Source organism: Oncorhynchus masou, chromosome 18, assembly GCF_036934945.1.
Source record: "Oncorhynchus masou masou isolate Uvic2021 chromosome 18, UVic_Omas_1.1, whole genome shotgun sequence".
In the NCBI taxonomy this organism is placed as follows: Eukaryota; Metazoa; Chordata; class Actinopteri; order Salmoniformes; family Salmonidae; genus Oncorhynchus; species Oncorhynchus masou.
In genome coordinates this window covers 78,949,121-78,969,330 of record NC_088229.1, presented here as the reverse complement: position 1 = coordinate 78,969,330, position 20,210 = coordinate 78,949,121, and the positions used below count along the sequence as shown (strand labels likewise).

The 20,210-nt window shown below is 41.1% G+C and overlaps 1 protein-coding gene across 2 annotated transcripts in view; it reads left to right on the top strand.

The window, feature by feature from the left end:
- egln1a (egl-9 family hypoxia-inducible factor 1a) overlaps nucleotides 1-19,578 on the top strand; it is a 30,843-nt gene extending 11,265 nt beyond the window's left edge. The window contains exons 2-5 of one of the 2 annotated variants that reach the window (XM_064924536.1): nucleotides 6,530-6,649; nucleotides 15,507-15,643; nucleotides 17,173-17,240; nucleotides 18,400-19,578. In XM_064924536.1, the coding sequence (XP_064780608.1) occupies nucleotides 6,530-6,649; nucleotides 15,507-15,643; nucleotides 17,173-17,240; nucleotides 18,400-18,455 (381 nt within the window). In that variant the 3' untranslated portion in view covers nucleotides 18,456-19,578. The remainder of the gene's footprint in view (nucleotides 1-6,529; nucleotides 6,650-15,506; nucleotides 15,644-17,172; nucleotides 17,241-18,399) is intronic. The other variant, XM_064924537.1, reaches the window with a different exon arrangement.
- The last annotated feature ends 632 nt before the right edge of the window (nucleotides 19,579-20,210 follow it).

Genomic DNA, 20,210 nt, shown 5'->3' with positions numbered 1-20,210 from the left:
TAACAGCCTCCACTCTTCTGGGAAGGCTTTCCACTAGATGTAGGAACATTGCTGCTATAACAGCCTCCACTCTTCTGGGAAGGCTTTCCACTAGATGTAGAAACATTGCTGCTATAACAGCCTCCACTCTTCTGGGAATGCTTTCCACTAGATGTAGGAACATTGCTGCTATAACAGCCTCCACTCTTCTGGGAAGGCTTTCCACTAGATGTAGGAACATTGCTGCTATAACAGCCTCCACTCTTCTGGGAAGGCTTTCCACTAGATGTAGGAACATTGCTGCTATAACAGCCTCCACTCTTCTGGGAAGGCTTTCCACTAGATGTAGGAACATTGCTGAGTGGACTTGCTTCCATTCAGCCACAAGTGCATCAGTGAGGTCGGGTACTGATGTTGAGCGATTGGGCCTGGCTCGTAGTCAGCGTTCCAATTCATACTAAAGGTGTTTTATGGGGCCTAGGTCACTCTCAGCAGGCCAGTCAAGTTCTTCCACACCGATCTCGACAAACTTTTTCTGTAAGGACCTCGCTTTTGTGCATGGGGGCGTTGTCATGCTGAAAGAGGCCTAGCTAAAACCATTAAAAACAGACCAAGACCATTATTCCTCCTCCACCAAACTTTACAGTTGGCACTATTCATTTCGGGTAGATAGTTCTCCTGGCATCCGCCAATCCCAGATTTGTCTATGGAGATTGCATGGCTCTGTGCTCGATATTATCCACCTGTCAGCAACGTCTGTGTCTGATGTAGTGTGGCTCCACTCATGTGAAGGGGTCTTCACATACTGCTGTGGGTATAGCGTATCTTTAGTACAACAGTGGTAGCGTTTAGAGAGCAGTATGTTTCCAAACAAACACTAGGATGTGGACGTAACTTCACCCATACATCTTGGAGGCATGGTATTGTATATGAAACGTATGCACCTCGTTTAACCCAGAAGAAGCCACGTGCAGAAAGCAGAGCTCAGAATGTTCCTGGAACAGAGACTTGTTCGGGTTCAGTCGTCATGAAGCCTGTCTGCGTGTTAGTTCCTGTTCCTCTATCCGGTTCCATCAACATCTTAGAAACCGTATTATTACCATTATAGCAGACTCCCTGGGCTCGTAACACCGAGACTCATCAAATCTTTCTGTTCCGTATATGTAAAGCGATCCGATTCCATCTGTTGATTTAGCCTAGGACATTTCACAAGGCTCATATATCATATATCTTGTGTAAAAACACTGGTTTAAGTGTTTAACAGAAGGTTAAAACATCAGATTTATACATGTCTCAAAGTTAACATTTACGAAGGTTTAGAATATGTTTCATTTAAATTTTTGTCGATCTGGCAAAGGGACTGAAGGTATTGACACTGGAACCGCCTGTGCTCCTACCCCTGGGGGTGTGTTGTCATCTACAGGCTCCTACCCCTGGGGGTGTGTTGTCATCTACAGGCTCCTACCCCTGGGGGTGTGTTGTCATCTACAGGCTCCTACCCCTGGGGGTGTGTTGTCATCTACAGGCTCCTACCCCTGGGGGTGTGTTGTCATCTACAGGCTCCTACCCCTGGGGGTGTGTTGTCATCTACAGGCTCCTACCCCTGGGGGTGTGTTGTCATCTACAGGCTCCTACCCCTGCGGGTGTGTTGTCATCTACAGGACTACCGGGTAACCAAGACAACCAGTTATCCATGTCAACAACGACTCTCTGCACGTCTCACGTGTACAACTCGTTGTGCTGTAGGGTTTCTACAGGGCCACTGAGCGGGAGGAGGAGGAGGAGGAGGAAGAGGTAATAAACTGTGTTCCAACTCTGACTCCTGGCCCCTCTCCAGAGGGAGCATGTTTTAATGGTTGTGCTACGTGCCGTGCAGAGCGTGCTGCAGCATGAGGGAGGCTGGCCTCGCCACTAGTCATTGGATGTTCCTCCCAGATAGAGTTCACTTACACTGAAATAGCCATGCGTGTATATGAGACATTTCGTAGAATGGCCAACCTGAGCATCTACAAATAAAGTGTGTGGTTTCCAAATGAAACCATGTGTATAATTATACTTTAGGTCTAAATGTTGGAGTTCAGACTTTATTTAATAAGTCTATGTAAGAAATGGTATGAATTTTGACCATTACAGAGTAGGATACACAGTCTCAAAGGCTTTTCAGTCAATCATATTTCATTTATTTAAGAAAGGGTTCACAGAGCTTGTTTTTCAGCTCACAGCAGTCCCCCGGTATTACTTCTGAAGATTAGATGTTAAATGAACAATGCAGGCCAAATGGAAGGGTCCTGTTTTGTTTACAGTCTAGTAAAGATATAGGGTACAGGCAATGTAACTTTCATGAGGGTTTTTTTCAGGAAAACTTTTTAGTAGAACATACATTGGATTATCATGAAACGTTCTCGTTCGTCAATGTTTGTGGTCTGTGATTGGTTTCTCTCTTTTCACTGTCAGTGTGTGTTTTTTCCAGTTATGATATCCATAACAGTTGTGGATATTGATGTGTCATATCGTAGCTTCAGAATCACCTCATCTTCTGTGCTAGTTTTTAAACGTCTTGACTTTTAATGACGTTTGTTGACATCTTGAAAATCACGTGTCCTAGCGAAAATGATCTTCTGAAATACTCACTGGCCTGTTTATGAGGCACGGTGCTTTGTTTATGAGGCACGGTGCTTTGTTTATGAGGCACGGTGCTTTGTTTATGAGGCACGGTGCTTTCAGAAAGTATTCAGACCTCTTGACGTTTTCCACATTTTGTTACATTACGGACTTATTTTACAATAAAACCCCATAATGACAAAGCAAAAAGAATATAAGTATTCAGACCCTTTACTCAGGACCTTGTTGAAGCACCTTTGGCAGCGATTACAGCCTCGACTCTTCTTGGGTATGACGCTACAAGCTTGGCACACCTGTATTTGGGGAGTTTCTCCTGTTCTTCTCTGCAGATCCTCTCAAGCTCTGTCAGGTTGGGTGGGAAGCGTCGCTGTACAGCTATTTTCAGGTCTCCAGAGATGTTAGATTAGGTTCAAGTCCGGGCTCTGGCTGGGCCACTCAAAAGACATTCAGAGACTTGTCCCGAAGCCACTCCTGCTTGGTCTTGGTTGTGTGTTTAGGATCATTGTCCTGTTGGAAGGTGAATCTTCGTCCCATGTATATGAATATCGTATCATTTGTGAAAGGGGCAGTGCAGTCAACGTGATTTCTATGTATTTATTTTCCACACTATGAGGTTGAAATAACACCAACATTATGAATATGAATGATAATGCCCTTTTAGTGTAAGAGGTTTAAAAAAAAAAAAAAAAGAATGCCTGGAATTTCAGCACACAGCATGACATCACAATCTGATCTGATTATTCTGACCAATGACCAGTTATCTTTTATTTGCATATGTATCCTCCTACTCTTACCCAACCCGGCAGTGTTTTAACTATGGGTTGCCTGATTTGAAGATGGGGATTGATTGCCCTAGGTTCATAGAACCAGGGGTTGAGTCCGTAACCTTGGTTGTCATGAACAAAGCCATTCATGACATAGTTTTTTTTATTGTACCTTTATTTAACCAGGCAAGTCAGTTAAGAACAAATTCTTATTTTCAATGACGGCCTAGGAACGGTGGTTTAACTGCCTGTTCAGGGGCAGATTTGTACCTTGTCAGCTCGGGGATTTGAACTTGCAACCTTCCGGTTATTAGTCCAACGCTCTAACCACTAGGCTACCCTGCCGCCCCTGTGGCTCTATCTTTTATAAAAGGTTTAAGTTACAAAATATTATGAGCCCATCACTGAAAGATCAGACTCTAACATGTGTGTCTGTTTCCCTCTACGAGCCACGCAGGAGTCATTAGAACAGAGTGGACAAGACCTACATCAGACTGGGAGGGAAGAAAATCATCTTCCCAACACCTTTCTGGTTCATTTCAGTCACTTAGTTCAAACCATCCTTCCTTCAGTTTGTAATACTGTCAATAGTACTGTCGGACTGATTTGTAATAGACTGTCATAGCTGTTGAGCACATCACTCTTTTACATGGTGGGGGTTGCGAATTATATTACAATTGGGATCGCAAGTGTAACGGATGTGAAACGGCAAGCTTAGTTAGCGGTGGTACGCGCTAAATAGCGTTTCAATCGGTGACGTCACTTTCTCTGAGACCTTGAAGTAGTAGTTCCCCTTGCTCTGCAAGGGCCGCGGCTTTTGTGGATCGATGGGTAACGATGCTTCGTGTGTGACTGTTGATGTGTGCAGAGGGTCCCTGGTTCGCGCCCGGGCATGGGAGGGGGCGGTCTGCTGTTATACTGTTACACAGGCATCAACGTCCAGAGTTGAGATTCTGGGCTCTAGAGTCTAGACCACTCAACTCAGAACCTCCAAACCAGTTCCGCTGTGTGTTTTCATTGTTCTCTTATCAGGGACTCGTTTAGACCTGGGATACCAGGTAGGTGATTCCCCTTTAATCAGGGACTCATTTAGACCTGGGACAGCAGGTGGGTGATTCCCCTTTAATCAGGGACTCATTTAGACCTGGGACACCAGGTAGGTGATTCCCCTTTAATCAGGGACTCATTTAGACCTGGGACACCAGGTAGGTGATTCCCCTTTAATCAGGGACTCATTTAGACCTGGGACACCAGGTAGGTGATTCCCCTTTAATCAGGGACTCGTTTAGACCTGGGACACCAGGTAGGTGATTCCCCTTTAATCAGGGACTCATTTAGACCTGGGACACCAGGTAGGTGATTCCCCTTTAATCAGGGACTCATTTAGACCTGGGACACCAGGTAGGTGATTCCCCTCTAATCAGGGACTCATTTAGACCTGGGACACCAGGTAGGTGATTCCCCTTTAATCAGGGACTCATTTAGACCTGGGACACCAGGTAGGTGATTCCCCTTTAATCAGGGACTCATTTAGACCTGGGAGACACCAGGTAGGTGATTCCCCTTTAATCAGGGACTCATTTAGACCTGGGAGACACCAGGTAGGTGATTCCCCTTTAATCAGGGACTCATTTAGACCTGGGAGACACCAGGTAGGTGATTCCCCTTTAATCAGGGACTCATTTAGACCTGGGACACCAGGTAGGTGATTCCCCTTTAATCAGGGACTCATTTAGACCTGGGACACCAGGTAGGTGATTCCCCTTTAATCAGGGACTCATTTAGACCTGGGACACCAGGTAGGTGATTCCCCTTTAATCAGGGACTCATTTAGACCTGGGACACCAGGTAGGTAATTCCCCTTTAATCAGGGACTCATTTAGACCTGGGACACCAGGTAGGTGCAATGAATTACCAGGTAGAACAGAAGAGCAGCAGGCGCTGGACCCCTGGTCTAGAAGATCCTATCTGCCATCAGGGCTGTGTATGTAAATATATTTACATGTGTATCATCAAGCCCACATGATCAGACTGAGCATGGCCAAAGGAGGCTCAGGGAAAAGAAATGATAAAACATATATTTTCACACAGTGAGCATTTAAATCTACAATTAAAAGACTGCATGGGGGCATGTTTCAGAAAAAGTGTACTAGAAAAACATATTTGTGCCTCAATAGGTTCATTTAGGGTGTGGTGTCTGGCTTGTCTACTATTCAGGCTTCCTGTCAGGGTGTGGTGTCTACCTGTCAGGGTGTGGTGTCTACCTGTCAGGGTGTGGTGTCTACCTGTTAGGGTGTGGTGTCTACCTGTCAGGGTGTGGTGTCTACCTGTCAGGGTGTGGTGTCTACCTGTTAGGGTGTGGTGTCTACCTGTCAGGGTGTGGTGTCTACCTGTCAGGGTGTGGTGTCTACCTGTCAGGGTGTGGTGTCTACCTGTCAGGGTGTGGTGTCTACCTGTCAGGGTGTGGTGTCTGGCTTGTCTACTATTCAGGCTACCTGTCAGGGTGTGTTGTCTACCTGTCAGGGTGTGTTGTCTACCTGTCAGGGTGTGTTGTCTACCTGTCAGGGTGTGTTGTCTACCTGTCAGGGTGTGGTGTCTACCTGTCAGGGTGTGGTGTCTACCTGTTAGGGTGTGGTGTCTACCTGTCAGGGTGTGGTGTCTACCTGTTAGGGTGTGGTGTCTACCTGTCAGGGTGTGTTGTCTACCTGTCAGGGTGTGGTGTCTACCTGTCAGGGTGTGGTGTCTGGCTTGTCTACTATTCAGGCTTCCTGTCAGGGTGTGGTGTCTACCTGTCAGGGTGTGTTGTCTACCTGTCAGGGTGTGGTGTCTACCTGTCAGGGTGTGGTGTCTACCTGTCAGGGTGTGGTGTCTACCTGTCAGGGTGTGGTGTCTACCTGTAATTATGCAATTCTAAGGTTCTGCAACTTCCATTGACATTTTTTTTAAACATTCCAAATGATTTTTATTTGAATGTCTATTTTAGACTGTAACATCAATAACGGAGGGTGTAACATTCATAGCGGGAGTGTGTGTGGGTCACCTTCCTAGGTCTAATCGTGAGGGACAGTTAATGTTGGCATGAGTATTGGTATCGCGTTCTTAGTGTCAGGACTAATCATCTCCTTCCCAGCCAATCATCATCATGTTTCTGTTCTGTTGTCTAGGCGATGGTGGCGTGTTACCCAGGCAACGGGACCGGATACGTACGGCATGTGGACAATCCGAACGGAGACGGGCGATGTGTCACCTGTATATACTACCTAAATAAAGACTGGGACACCAAGGTATATTACTGTCTCCAGTTATACTGAAATGAACCCTCTAGCACAGAGATACCAAGGTATTAAATATTACTGTCTCCAGTTATACTGAAATGAACCCTCCAGCACTGAGATACCAAGGTATTAAATATTACTATCTACAGTTATACTGAAATGAACCCTCCAGCACAGAGACTGAGATACCAAGGTATTAAATATTACTGTCTACAGTTATACTGAAATGAACCCTCTAGCACAGAGACTGAGATACCAAGGTATTAAATATTACTGTCTACAGTTATACTGAAATGAACCCTCTAGCACTTAGATACCAAGGTATTAAATATTACTGTCGACAGTTATACTGAAATGAACCCTCTAGCACTGAGATACCAAGGTATTAAATATTACTGTCTACAGTTATACTGAAATGAACCCTCCAGCACTGAGATACCAAGGTATTAAATATTACTATCTACAGTTATACTGAAATGAACCCTCCAGCACAGAGACTGAGATACCAAGGTATTAAATATTACTGTCTACAGTTATACTGAAATGAACCCTCTAGCACAGAGACTGAGATACCAAGGTATTAAATATTACTGTCTACAGTTATACTGAAATGAACCCTCTAGCACTTAGATACCAAGGTATTAAATATTACTGTCGACAGTTATACTGAAATGAACCCTCTAGCACAGAGACTGAGATACCAAGGTATTAAATATTACTGTCGACAGTTATACTGAAATGAACCCTCTAGCACAGAGACTGAGATACCAAGGTATTAAATATTACTGTCTACAGTTATACTGAAATGAACCCTCTAGCACTGAGATACCAAGGTATTAAATATTACTGTCTACAGTTATACTGAAATGAACCCTCTAGCACTGAGATACCAAGGTATTAAATATTACTGTCTACAGTTATACTGAAATGAACCCTCTAGCACAGAGACTGAGATACCAAGGTATTAAATATTACTGTCTACAGTTATACTGAAATGAACCCTCTAGCACTGAGATACCAAGGTATTAAATATTACTGTCTACAGTTATACTGAAATGAACCCTCTAGCACAGAGATACCAAGGTATTAAATATTACTGTCTACAGTTATACTGAAATGAACCCTCTAGCACAGAGATACCAAGGTATTAAATATTACTGTCTACAGTTATACTGAAATGAGCCCTCTAGCACAGAGACTGAGATACCAAGGTATTAAATATTACTGTCTACAGTTATACTGAAATGAACCCTCTAGCATTGAGATACCAAGGTATTAAATATTACTGTCTACAGTTATACTGAAATGAGCCCTCTAGCACAGAGACTGAGATACCAAGGTATTAAATATTACTGTCTACAGTTATACTGAAATGAACCCTCTAGCACTGAGATACCACGGTATTAAATATTACTGTCTACAGTTATACTGAAATGAACCCTCTAGCACAGAGATACCAAGGTATTAAATATTACTGTCTACAGTTATACTGAAATGAACCCTCTAGCACAGAGATACCAAGGTATTAAATATTACTGTCTACAGTTATACTGAAATGAGCCCTCTAGCACAGAGACTGAGATACCAAGGTATTAAATATTACTGTCTCCAGTTATACTGAAATGAACCCTCTAGCACTGAGATACCAAGGTATTAAATATTACTGTCTACAGTTATACTGAAATGAACCCTCTAGCACAGAGATACCAAGGTATTAAATATTACTGTCTACAGTTATACTGAAATGAGCCCTCTAGCACAGAGACTGAGATACCAAGGTATTAAATATTACTGTCTACAGTTATACTGAAATGAATCCAATTTGTAAGTCGCTCTGGATAAGAGCGTCTGCTAAATGACTTAAATGTAATGTAATGTAACCCTCTAGCACAGAGATACCAAGGTATTAAATATTACTGTCTACAGTTATACTGAAATGAACCCTCTAGCACAGAGATACCAAGGTATTAAATATTACTGTCTACAGTTATACTGAAATGAACCCTCTAGCACTTAGATACCAAGGTATTAAATATTACTGTCGACAGTTATACTGAAATGAACCCTCTAGCACTGAGATACCAAGGTATTAAATATTACTGTCTACAGTTATACTGAAATGAACCCTCCAGCACTGAGATACCAAGGTATTAAATATTACTATCTACAGTTATACTGAAATGAACCCTCCAGCACAGAGACTGAGATACCAAGGTATTAAATATTACTGTCTACAGTTATACTGAAATGAACCCTCTAGCACAGAGACTGAGATACCAAGGTATTAAATATTACTGTCTACAGTTATACTGAAATGAACCCTCTAGCACTTAGATACCAAGGTATTAAATATTACTGTCGACAGTTATACTGAAATGAACCCTCTAGCACAGAGACTGAGATACCAAGGTATTAAATATTACTGTCGACAGTTATACTGAAATGAACCCTCTAGCACAGAGACTGAGATACCAAGGTATTAAATATTACTGTCTACAGTTATACTGAAATGAACCCTCTAGCACTGAGATACCAAGGTATTAAATATTACTGTCTACAGTTATACTGAAATGAACCCTCTAGCACTGAGATACCAAGGTATTAAATATTACTGTCTACAGTTATACTGAAATGAACCCTCTAGCACAGAGACTGAGATACCAAGGTATTAAATATTACTGTCTACAGTTATACTGAAATGAACCCTCTAGCACTGAGATACCAAGGTATTAAATATTACTGTCTACAGTTATACTGAAATGAACCCTCTAGCACAGAGATACCAAGGTATTAAATATTACTGTCTACAGTTATACTGAAATGAACCCTCTAGCACAGAGATACCAAGGTATTAAATATTACTGTCTACAGTTATACTGAAATGAGCCCTCTAGCACAGAGACTGAGATACCAAGGTATTAAATATTACTGTCTACAGTTATACTGAAATGAACCCTCTAGCATTGAGATACCAAGGTATTAAATATTACTGTCTACAGTTATACTGAAATGAGCCCTCTAGCACAGAGACTGAGATACCAAGGTATTAAATATTACTGTCTACAGTTATACTGAAATGAACCCTCTAGCACTGAGATACCAAGGTATTAAATATTACTGTCTACAGTTATACTGAAATGAACCCTCTAGCACAGAGATACCAAGGTATTAAATATTACTGTCTACAGTTATACTGAAATGAACCCTCTAGCACAGAGATACCAAGGTATTAAATATTACTGTCTACAGTTATACTGAAATGAGCCCTCTAGCACAGAGACTGAGATACCAAGGTATTAAATATTACTGTCTCCAGTTATACTGAAATGAACCCTCTAGCACTGAGATACCAAGGTATTAAATATTACTGTCTACAGTTATACTGAAATGAACCCTCTAGCACAGAGATACCAAGGTATTAAATATTACTGTCTACAGTTATACTGAAATGAGCCCTCTAGCACAGAGACTGAGATACCAAGGTATTAAATATTACTGTCTACAGTTATACTGAAATGAATCCAATTTGTAAGTCGCTCTGGATAAGAGCGTCTGCTAAATGACTTAAATGTAATGTAATGTAACCCTCTAGCACAGAGATACCAAGGTATTAAATATTACTGTCTACAGTTATACTGAAATGAACCCTCTAGCACAGAGATACCAAGGTATTAAATATTACTGTCTACAGTTATACTGAAATGAACCCTCTAGCACAGAGATACCAAGGTATTAAATATTACTGTCTACAGTTATACTGAAATGAACCCTCTAGCACAGAGATACCAAGGTATTAAATATTACTGTCTACAGTTATACTGAAATGAACCCTCTAGCACAGAGATACCAAGGTATTAAATATTACTGTCTACAGTTATACTGAAATGAACCCTCTAGCACAGAGATACCAAGGTATTAAATATTACTGTCTACAGTTATACTGAAATGAACCCTCTAGCACTGAGATACCAAGGTATTAAATATTACTGTCTCCAGTTATACTGAAATGAACCCTCTAGCACTGAGATACCAAGGTATTAAATATTACTGTCTACAGTTATACTGAAATGAACCCTCCAGCACAGAGACTGAGATACCAAGGTATTAAATATTACTGTCTACAGTTATACTGAAATGAACCCTCTAGCACAGAGACTGAGATACCAAGGTATTCAATATTACTGTCTACAGTTATACTGAAATGAACCCGCTAGCACAGAGACTGAGATACCAAGGTATTAAATATTAATGTCTACAGTTATACTGAAATGAACCCGCTAGCACAGAGACTGAGATACCAAGGTATTAAATATTAATGTCTACAGTTATACTGAAATGAACCCTCTAGCACAGAGACTGAGATTCCAAGGTATTAAATATTACTGTCTACAGTTATACTGAAATGAACCCTCCAGCACAGAGACTGAGATACCAAGGTATTAAATATTACTGTCTACAGTTATACTGAAATGAACCCTCTAGCACTGAGATACCAAGGTATTAAATATTACTGTCGACAGTTATAGAAAAAATGAACCCTCTAGCACAGAGACTGAGATACCAAGGTATTAAATATTACTGTCTACAGTTATACTGAAATGAACCCTCTAGCACTGAGATACCAAGGTATTAAATATTACTGTCTACAGTTATACTGAAATGAACCCTCTAGCACAGAGACTGAGATACCAAGGTATTAAATATTACTGTCTACAGTTATACTGAAATGAACCCTCCAGCACAGAGACTGAGATACCAAGGTATTAAATATTACTGTCTACAGTTATACTGAAATGAACCCTCCAGCACAGAGATACCAAGGTATTAAATATTACTGTCTACAGTTATACTGAAATGAACCCTCCAGCACAGAGATACCAAGGTATTAAATATTACTGTCTACAGTTATACTGAAATGAACCCTCCAGCACAGAGACTGAGATACCAAGGTATTAAATATTACTGTCTACAGTTATACTGAAATGAACCCTCCAGCACAGAGACTGAGATACCAAGGTATTCAATATTACTGTCTACAGTTATACTGAAATGAACCCGCTAGCACAGAGACTGAGATACCAAGGTATTAAATATTAATGTCTACAGTTATACTGAAATGAACCCTCTAGCACAGAGACTGAGATACCAAGGTATTAAATATTACTGTCTACAGTTATACTGAAATGAACCCTCCAGCACAGAGACTGAGATACCAAGGTATTAAATATTACTGTCTACAGTTATACTGAAATGAACCCTCTAGCACTGAGATACCAAGGTATTAAATATTACTGTCGACAGTTATACTGAAATGAACCCTCTAGCACAGAGACTGAGATACCAAGGTATTAAATATTACTGTCTACAGTTATACTGAAATGAACCCTCTAGCACTGAGATACCAAGGTATTAAATATTACTGTCTACAGTTATACTGAAATGAACCCTCTAGCACTGAGATACCAAGGTATTAAATATTACTGTCTACAGTTATACTGAAATGAACCCTCCAGCACAGAGACTGAGATACCAAGGTATTCAATATTACTGTCGACAGTTATACTGAAATGAACCCTCTAGCACAGAGACTGAGATACCAAGGTATTAAATATTACTGTCTACAGTTATACTGAAATGAACCCTCTAGCACTGAGATACCAAGGTATTAAATATTACTGTCTACAGTTATACTGAAATGAACCCTCTAGCACAGAGACTGAGATACCAAGGTATTAAATATTACTGTCTACAGTTATACTGAAATGAACCCTCCAGCACAGAGACTGAGATACCAAGGTATTAAATATTACTGTCTACAGTTATACTGAAATGAACCCTCCAGCACAGAGATACCAAGGTATTAAATATTACTGTCTACAGTTATACTGAAATGAACCCTCCAGCACAGAGATACCAAGGTATTAAATATTACTGTCTACAGTTATACTGAAATGAACCCTCCAGCACAGAGACTGAGATACCAAGGTATTAAATATTACTGTCTACAGTTATACTGAAATGAACCCTCCAGCACAGAGACTGAGATACCAAGGTATTCAATATTACTGTCTACAGTTATACTGAAATGAACCCGCTAGCACAGAGACTGAGATACCAAGGTATTAAATATTAATGTCTACAGTTATACTGAAATGAACCCTCTAGCACAGAGACTGAGATACCAAGGTATTAAATATTACTGTCTACAGTTATACTGAAATGAACCCTCCAGCACAGAGACTGAGATACCAAGGTATTAAATATTACTGTCTACAGTTATACTGAAATGAACCCTCTAGCACTGAGATACCAAGGTATTAAATATTACTGTCGACAGTTATACTGAAATGAACCCTCTAGCACAGAGACTGAGATACCAAGGTATTAAATATTACTGTCTACAGTTATACTGAAATGAACCCTCTAGCACTGAGATACCAAGGTATTAAATATTACTGTCTACAGTTATACTGAAATGAACCCTCTAGCACTGAGATACCAAGGTATTAAATATTACTGTCTACAGTTATACTGAAATGAACCCTCCAGCACAGAGACTGAGATACCAAGGTATTCAATATTACTGTCGACAGTTATACTGAAATGAACCCTCTAGCACAGAGACTGAGATACCAAGGTATTAAATATTACTGTCTACAGTTATACTGAAATGAACCCTCTAGCACAGACTGAGATACCAAGGTATTAAATATTACTGTCGACAGTTATACTGAAATGAACCCTCTAGCACAGAGGGTAAACAAGATCCTTTGGGTTTGACCAGAGCCAAGTAGAGAATAGGGTCAGTTAGGACACAATCCCGGCATCCTGAATGGGACTGTCTGGTGTTTTTTGATCTGTAGTTTGTGGTCAGGTGTTTATTGATCTCTAGTTTGTGGTCAGGTGTTTATTGATCTCTAGTTTGTGGTCAGGTGTTTATTGATCTCTAGTTTGTGGTCAGGTGTTTATTGATCTGTAGTTTGTGGTCAGGTGTCTGGTGTTTATTGATCTGTAGTTTGTGGTCAAGGTGTCTGGTGTTTATTGATCTGTAGTTTGTGGTCAGGTGTCTGGTGTTTATTGATCTCTAGTTTGTGGTCAGGTGTCTGGTGTTTATTGATCTGTAGTTTGTGGTCAGGTGTCTGGTGTTTTATTGATCTGTAGTTTGTGGTCAGGTGTCTGGTGTCTATTGATCTGTAGTTTGTGGTCAGGTGTCTGGTGTCTATTGATCTGTAGTTTGTGGCCAGGTGTCTGGTGTTTATTGATCTGTAGTTTGTGGTCAGGTGTTTATTGATCTGTAGTTTGTGGTCAGGTGTCTGGTGTTTATTGATCTGTAGTTTGTGGTCAGGTGTTTAGTGATCTCTAGTTTGTGGTCAGGTGTCTGGTGTTTATTGATCTGTAGTTTGTGGTCAGGTGTTTAGTGATCTCTAGTTTGTGGTCAGGTGTCTGGTGTTTAGTGATCTCTAGTTTGTGGTCAGGTGTCTGGTGATTATTGATCTCTAGATGTGTCAGGTGTTTAGTGATCTGTAGTTTGTGGTCAGGTGTCTGGTGTTTAGTGATCTCTAGTTTGTGGTCAGGTGTCTGGTGTTTATTGATCTGTAGTTTGTGGTCAGGTGTCTGGTGTCTTGATCTCTAGTTTGTGGTCAGGTGTCTGGTGTTTATTGATCTCTAGTTTGTGGTCAGGTGTCTGGTGTCTATTGCTCTGTAGTTTGTGGTCAGGTGTCTGGTGTTTATTGATCTGTAGTTTGTGGTCAGGTGTCTGGTGTTTATTGATCTGTAGTTTGTGGTCAGGTGTCTGGTGTCTATTGATCTGTAGTTTGTGGTCAGGTGTCTGGTGTCTTGATCTGTAGTTTGTGGTCAGGTGTCTGGTGTTTATTGATCTCTAGTTTGTGGTCAGGGTGTTTCTGGATCTCTAGTTTGTGGTCAGGTGTCTGGTGTATATTGATCTCTAGTTTGTTGTCAGGTGTCTGGTGTTTATTGATCTCTAGTTTGTAGTCAGGTGTCTGGTGTTTATTGATCTCTAGTTTGTTGTCAGGTGTCTGGTGTTTATTGATCTCTAGTTTGTTGTCAGGTGTCTGGTGTCTATTGATCTCTAGTTTGTGGTCAGGTGTCTGGTGTCTATTGATCTCTAGTTTGTGGTCAGGTGTCTGGTGTTTATTGATCTCTAGTTTGTGGTCAGGTGTCTGGTGTATATTGATCTGTAGTTTGTGGTCAGGGTGTTTCTGGATCTCTAGTTTGTGGTCAGGTGTCTGGTGTTTATTGATCTCTAGTTTGTGGTCAGGTGTCTGGTGATTATTGATCTCTAGATGTGTGAAGAGAACAGCCTATCATATCGTAGTATTAACATGTGTGTAGAGAACAGCCTATCATATCATAGTATTAACATGTGTGTAGAGAACAGCCTATCATATCGTAGATGTGAAAGGTTGACTGCGAGTCTCCGGGTTCTTTTATCCAAACTAACTCTTTTCCTGTTAGATTATTCTTCTGATTGCTCAGCAGGAAAGACCGTTCCCACGCCGCTTCCTATCCACAGCTCTCCTCCTCCACTTTGAGTATCCCAAATGGCACCCTATTCCCTAGACTCTCACTTCTTGGTCAACAGTAGTTCATTCTTAAGGGACTAGGGAGCCATTTGGAACACAGACCCAGAAGGTGGAACGGTCTTCTTCGTCTCTTTTCTAGTTCCATGTTTGTAACTTATTCAGCCGTAGGTCCTTTCAATGGCCTTCTCATCCTTTCAAACAGTTTGTTGCTCTTAGTGCTGCTATGATCTGTCTGTTGACCTTGTAGTCAAACCCATTTCTTTCTATAGCAGAGTACTAAATACATGTGTCATCTGTCATTCTATTGTTGTGGTCTGTTCCAGGAACATGGGGGTGTTCTGCGTATCTTCCCAGAGGGTAAAGCTCAGTTCGCCGACATCGAGCCTAAGTTTGACCGGTTGTTGTTTTTCTGGTCAGACAGACGGAACCCACACGAGGTCCAGCCCGCCCACGCTATCAGGTTAGTTCCTTACCTGGTCAAGTTAAACTAACTAAAATGGCAACCTGGTCAAGTTAAACTAACTAAAATATATATATATTTTTTATTTTTTTATTTTACCTTTATTTAACCAGGCAAGTCAGTTAAGAACAAATTCTTATTTTCAATGACGGCCTAGGAACAGTGGGTTAACTGCCTGTTCAGGGGCAGAACGACAGATTTGTACCTTGTCAGCTCGGGGGTTTGAACTTGCAGCCTTCCGGTTACTAGTCCTTTTCTTATAACACACCTTTATAACACACCTTATAACTCATCTTATAACACACCTGTATAACACACCTTTATAACTCACCTGTATAACACACCTGTATAACACACCTTATAACACACCTTTCACTTTTCTTGTAACACACCTTTATAACTTTTCTTATAACACACCTTTATAACACACCTGTATAACACACCTGTATAACACACCTGTATAACTCACCTGTTAACACACCTTTAACTTTTCTTATAACACACCTTTATAACTCACCTGTATAACACACCTTTAACTTTTCTTATAACTCACCTGTATAACACACCTGTATAACACACCTGTATATCACACCTGTATAACTCACCTGTTAACACACCTTTAACTTTTCTTATAACACACCTTTATAACTCACCTGTATAACACACCTTTAACTTTTCTTATAACACACCTTTATAACTCACCTGTATAACACACCTTTATAACTCACCTGTATAACACACCTTTAACTTTTCTTATAACACACCTTTATAACTCACCTGTATAACACACCTTTAACTTTTCTTATAACACACCTTTATAACTCACCTGTATAACACACCTTTATAACTCACCTGTATAACACACCTTTATAACTCACCTGTATAACACACCTTTATAACACACCTGTATAACACACCTTTATAACTCACCTGTTAACACACCTTTAACTTTTCTTATAACACACCTGTATAACTCATCTTATAACCATCTTATAACACACCTGTATAACTCACCTGTATAACACACCTTTATCTTTTCTTATAACACACCTTATTACTCATCTTATAAAACCTTTATAACTCACCTTTATAACACACCTGTATAACTCACCTTTATAACACACCTGTATAACTCACCTTTATAACACACCTGTATAACTCACCTTATAACACACCTTTATAACACACCTGTATAACTCACCTTTATAACACACCTGTATAACTCACCTTTATAACACACCTTTATAACTCATCTTATAACACACCTGTATAACTCACCTTATAACACACCTTTATAACACACCTGTATAACACACCTGTATAACTCATCTTATAACACACCTGTATAACTCACCTTTATAACACACCTTTATAACTCATCTTATAACACCCGCTCAACCCTCAACTCGCAAACAGCTTATAACACACCCTCACCTGTATAACCTATATCACCTGTATCCCCTGTCCAGAACTTGGTCTATTATCTCCCTCCCAGAGATGCCAATTCTGACCTCTTCTTCTCTCTCCAGGTATGCCATCACAGTGTGGTATTTTGATGCTGATGAGCGAGCCAGGGCTAAAGAGAAATACCTAACAGGTAAACCTCTTATTATGAGGATATCACTGTATGTACCGTAAAACTTTCATTAATTGCCCAGGCATTTATTTAACTCAATGACTGAACACAACAGGCGCTTATTAGAGACAGGCTTCTATTTGAGACTGCCGCTTATTAGAGACAGGCTTCTATTTGAGACAGGCTTCTATTTGAGACAGGCTTCTATTTGAGACAGGCTTCTATTTGAGACAGGCTTCTATTAGAGACAGGCTTCTATTTGAGACAGGCTTCTATTTGAGACAGGCTTCTATTTGAGACAGGCTTCTATTAGAGACAGGCTTCTATTTGAGACAGGCTTCTATTTGAGACAGGCTTCTATTTGAGACAGGATTCTATTTGAGACAGGCTTCTATTTGAGACAGGCTTCTATTTGAGACAGGCTTCTATTTGAGACAGGCTTCTATTTGAGACAGGCTTCTATTAGAGACAGGCTTCTATTTGAGACAGGCTTCTATTTGAGACAGGCTTCTATTTGAGACAGGATTCTATTTGAGACAGGCTTCTATTTGAGACAGGCTTCTATTTGAGACAGGCTTCTATTTGAGACAGGCTTCTATTTGAGACAGGCTTCTATTTGAGACAGGCTTCTATTTAGAGACTGGCTTCTATTTCCTTAATGCACACAACTTTTTCTCAATAAAATGTTGAAAAGACCAACCCACTGTTTATTGTTACCAGTATAAACATTATAATAACACATCTATCGCTGATCAGACTTACAAAGACTAGGCTGCCTATCATACACCCATGAATTTGATGTTTGGTGGCGCCATGGCTAGCAACGATGACAGAATTTTTTTATAAATGTTTTTAATGCACATGCCTGTGGAAATATAATAGTTGTGTCCATGGTAACCTGGTAAACACTTTATTTCGCCCCGGTGTTTATTTGAAACAGCCGTTTATTGCTGAAATGTGTGCCGATGTCCAGCTTTTAAAAGGGACAGGCGGCTGTTTGAGACTCTGCGTTTAATTCAAGTTTTATGTTAAACACCTTTCCACAAACCTAAGAGAATCATTTCACTGTCAGCCTCTACTCTGTCTGACTCTGTCTGTCTGTCTGTCTCTGTGTGTGTCTGTCTGTCTGTGTCTGTCTCTGTGTGTGTGTGTGTGTCTGTCTGTATCTGTGTGTTTCCAGGAGCTGGAGAGAAAGGAGTGAAGGTGGAACTGAACAAACCATCAGACCCCAGCTAGTGAGAGCGGAGAAAAAGAGAGAAGAGAGGAGGGGAGGAGACCAGAGGAGAGAGGAGGAGACAGGAGCGGGGAGGAGAGGGGAGAGGAGACACCCCATCTACCAGCCAACCCCCCCTCCAGCCATGAAGTGCTATGCCCTGAGAAAGGGAGAGGCCTAAACCAAGAGAGCGGGTGTAAGAGAGAGAGTGAGGATTTCTTTGTTTTCTGGAGCTCTACGGGTGGGCTGATTCCGCAACTGACCTTGAATGTCATGACGTCACAGTACTGCAAGGAGAGACTGTCCCTTCTCTGCTTGTGGCCCAAAAGGGACCCTTTTTCCTACATAGTGCACTAGTGACCAACAAATAGATGCTCAATGGAGAACATCCATTGAACTAGCTTTTTATTCCAGGACTAAGCTATGGGCCCTGGTCAAATGTAGTGCACTCTGTAGGGAACACGGTTCCATTTGGGACAGAGTCTGTGGCTTTTTGGTGAAGACAATGCTGAGAAAAAAAGAAGCTGACATTTAGAGAACGCTTTGAGCTTCAGGGACCAACCGACCCCTGAGAGACTGTCATTCTGTTGTATTTTACCATGTTCTGGTGTTGAGCTTCAGGGACCAACCGACCCCTGAGAGACTGTCATTCTGTTGTATTTTTTATGTTCTGGTGTTGTGGTTGATTCCTTAAAGGTACAGAGTCCATACTGACGAACTCTGAGTTAACCGTATTTCGAGTGCGTCTCGGAAGCAAGGCTTCTAATTGGGACAGCTAACTTAGTTTTAAAAGGTTTAAGGGTTCATTCAGAGTTCGTAAGTATGGACCCACGGTGTTTTGCTTGTTGTGTTGATGCTGTTTACAAGGAATAAGATGTTTTTAAGCTTTTTGTTCAATGAGCTTGTGGAGGTTTTTTAATTAAATGAGGAGAGATCTCAATTAAAAACGTTTTTGATAACATGAGGAGAGATCTCAATTAAACTAGTTTTTGATAACGTGAGGAGAGATCTCAATTAAAAATCTTTTTGATAACATGAGGACAGATTTCAATTAAAAATGTTTTTGATAACATGAGAAGAAATCTCATTTTTAAAGGTTTTTGATAACATGAGGAGAGATCTCAATAAAAAAAAAATTGGACAGTATTTTTGTCTCATGTTTTATGTATCTTCAGTCACTGCACAGTGATGTGCCTCTCTCCCTCCTCTCTCGCTCTCTACCTCCTCTCTCGCTCTCTAGCAAAAGAGAGATAAGAAAAAGCAAGAGCACAGAAAAACACGCGGGTTGACTTGACAAGACTAGACAGACAAACAGGGAACACAGGAATAAATACTCAGGGACTAATGAGGAAACAGGTGACACCTGGAGGTGGGTGGAGACAATCACAAAGTCAGGTGAAACATACCTATCTGACTGGGGTGTCGGCGGTGAAAATCAGCAATGAGGGTCGGGTCCAGGATGTCTTTAGCGGGAACCCAGCACCTCTCCTCCGGGCCATAACCCTCTCAGTCAACCAGGTACTGGAAACCACTGCCCTGTGGTTGAACCCTCAGGAGGCGTCTCACCGTGTACGCTGGCTGGCCATCGATGACACGGGGGGAGGGATGGGCATAGAAACAGAAGACACATGAATGTGAGACAAGGGCTTAATCCTGGACATGTGAAAAGTAGGGTGAACAAGGAGGGTACGGGATAACAGCAGGTGGACAGCAGTGGGACTAAGGACTTTAGAAATGGGGAAGGTCCCGAGTGGACAAGCATACCCTCTGCCCGATAC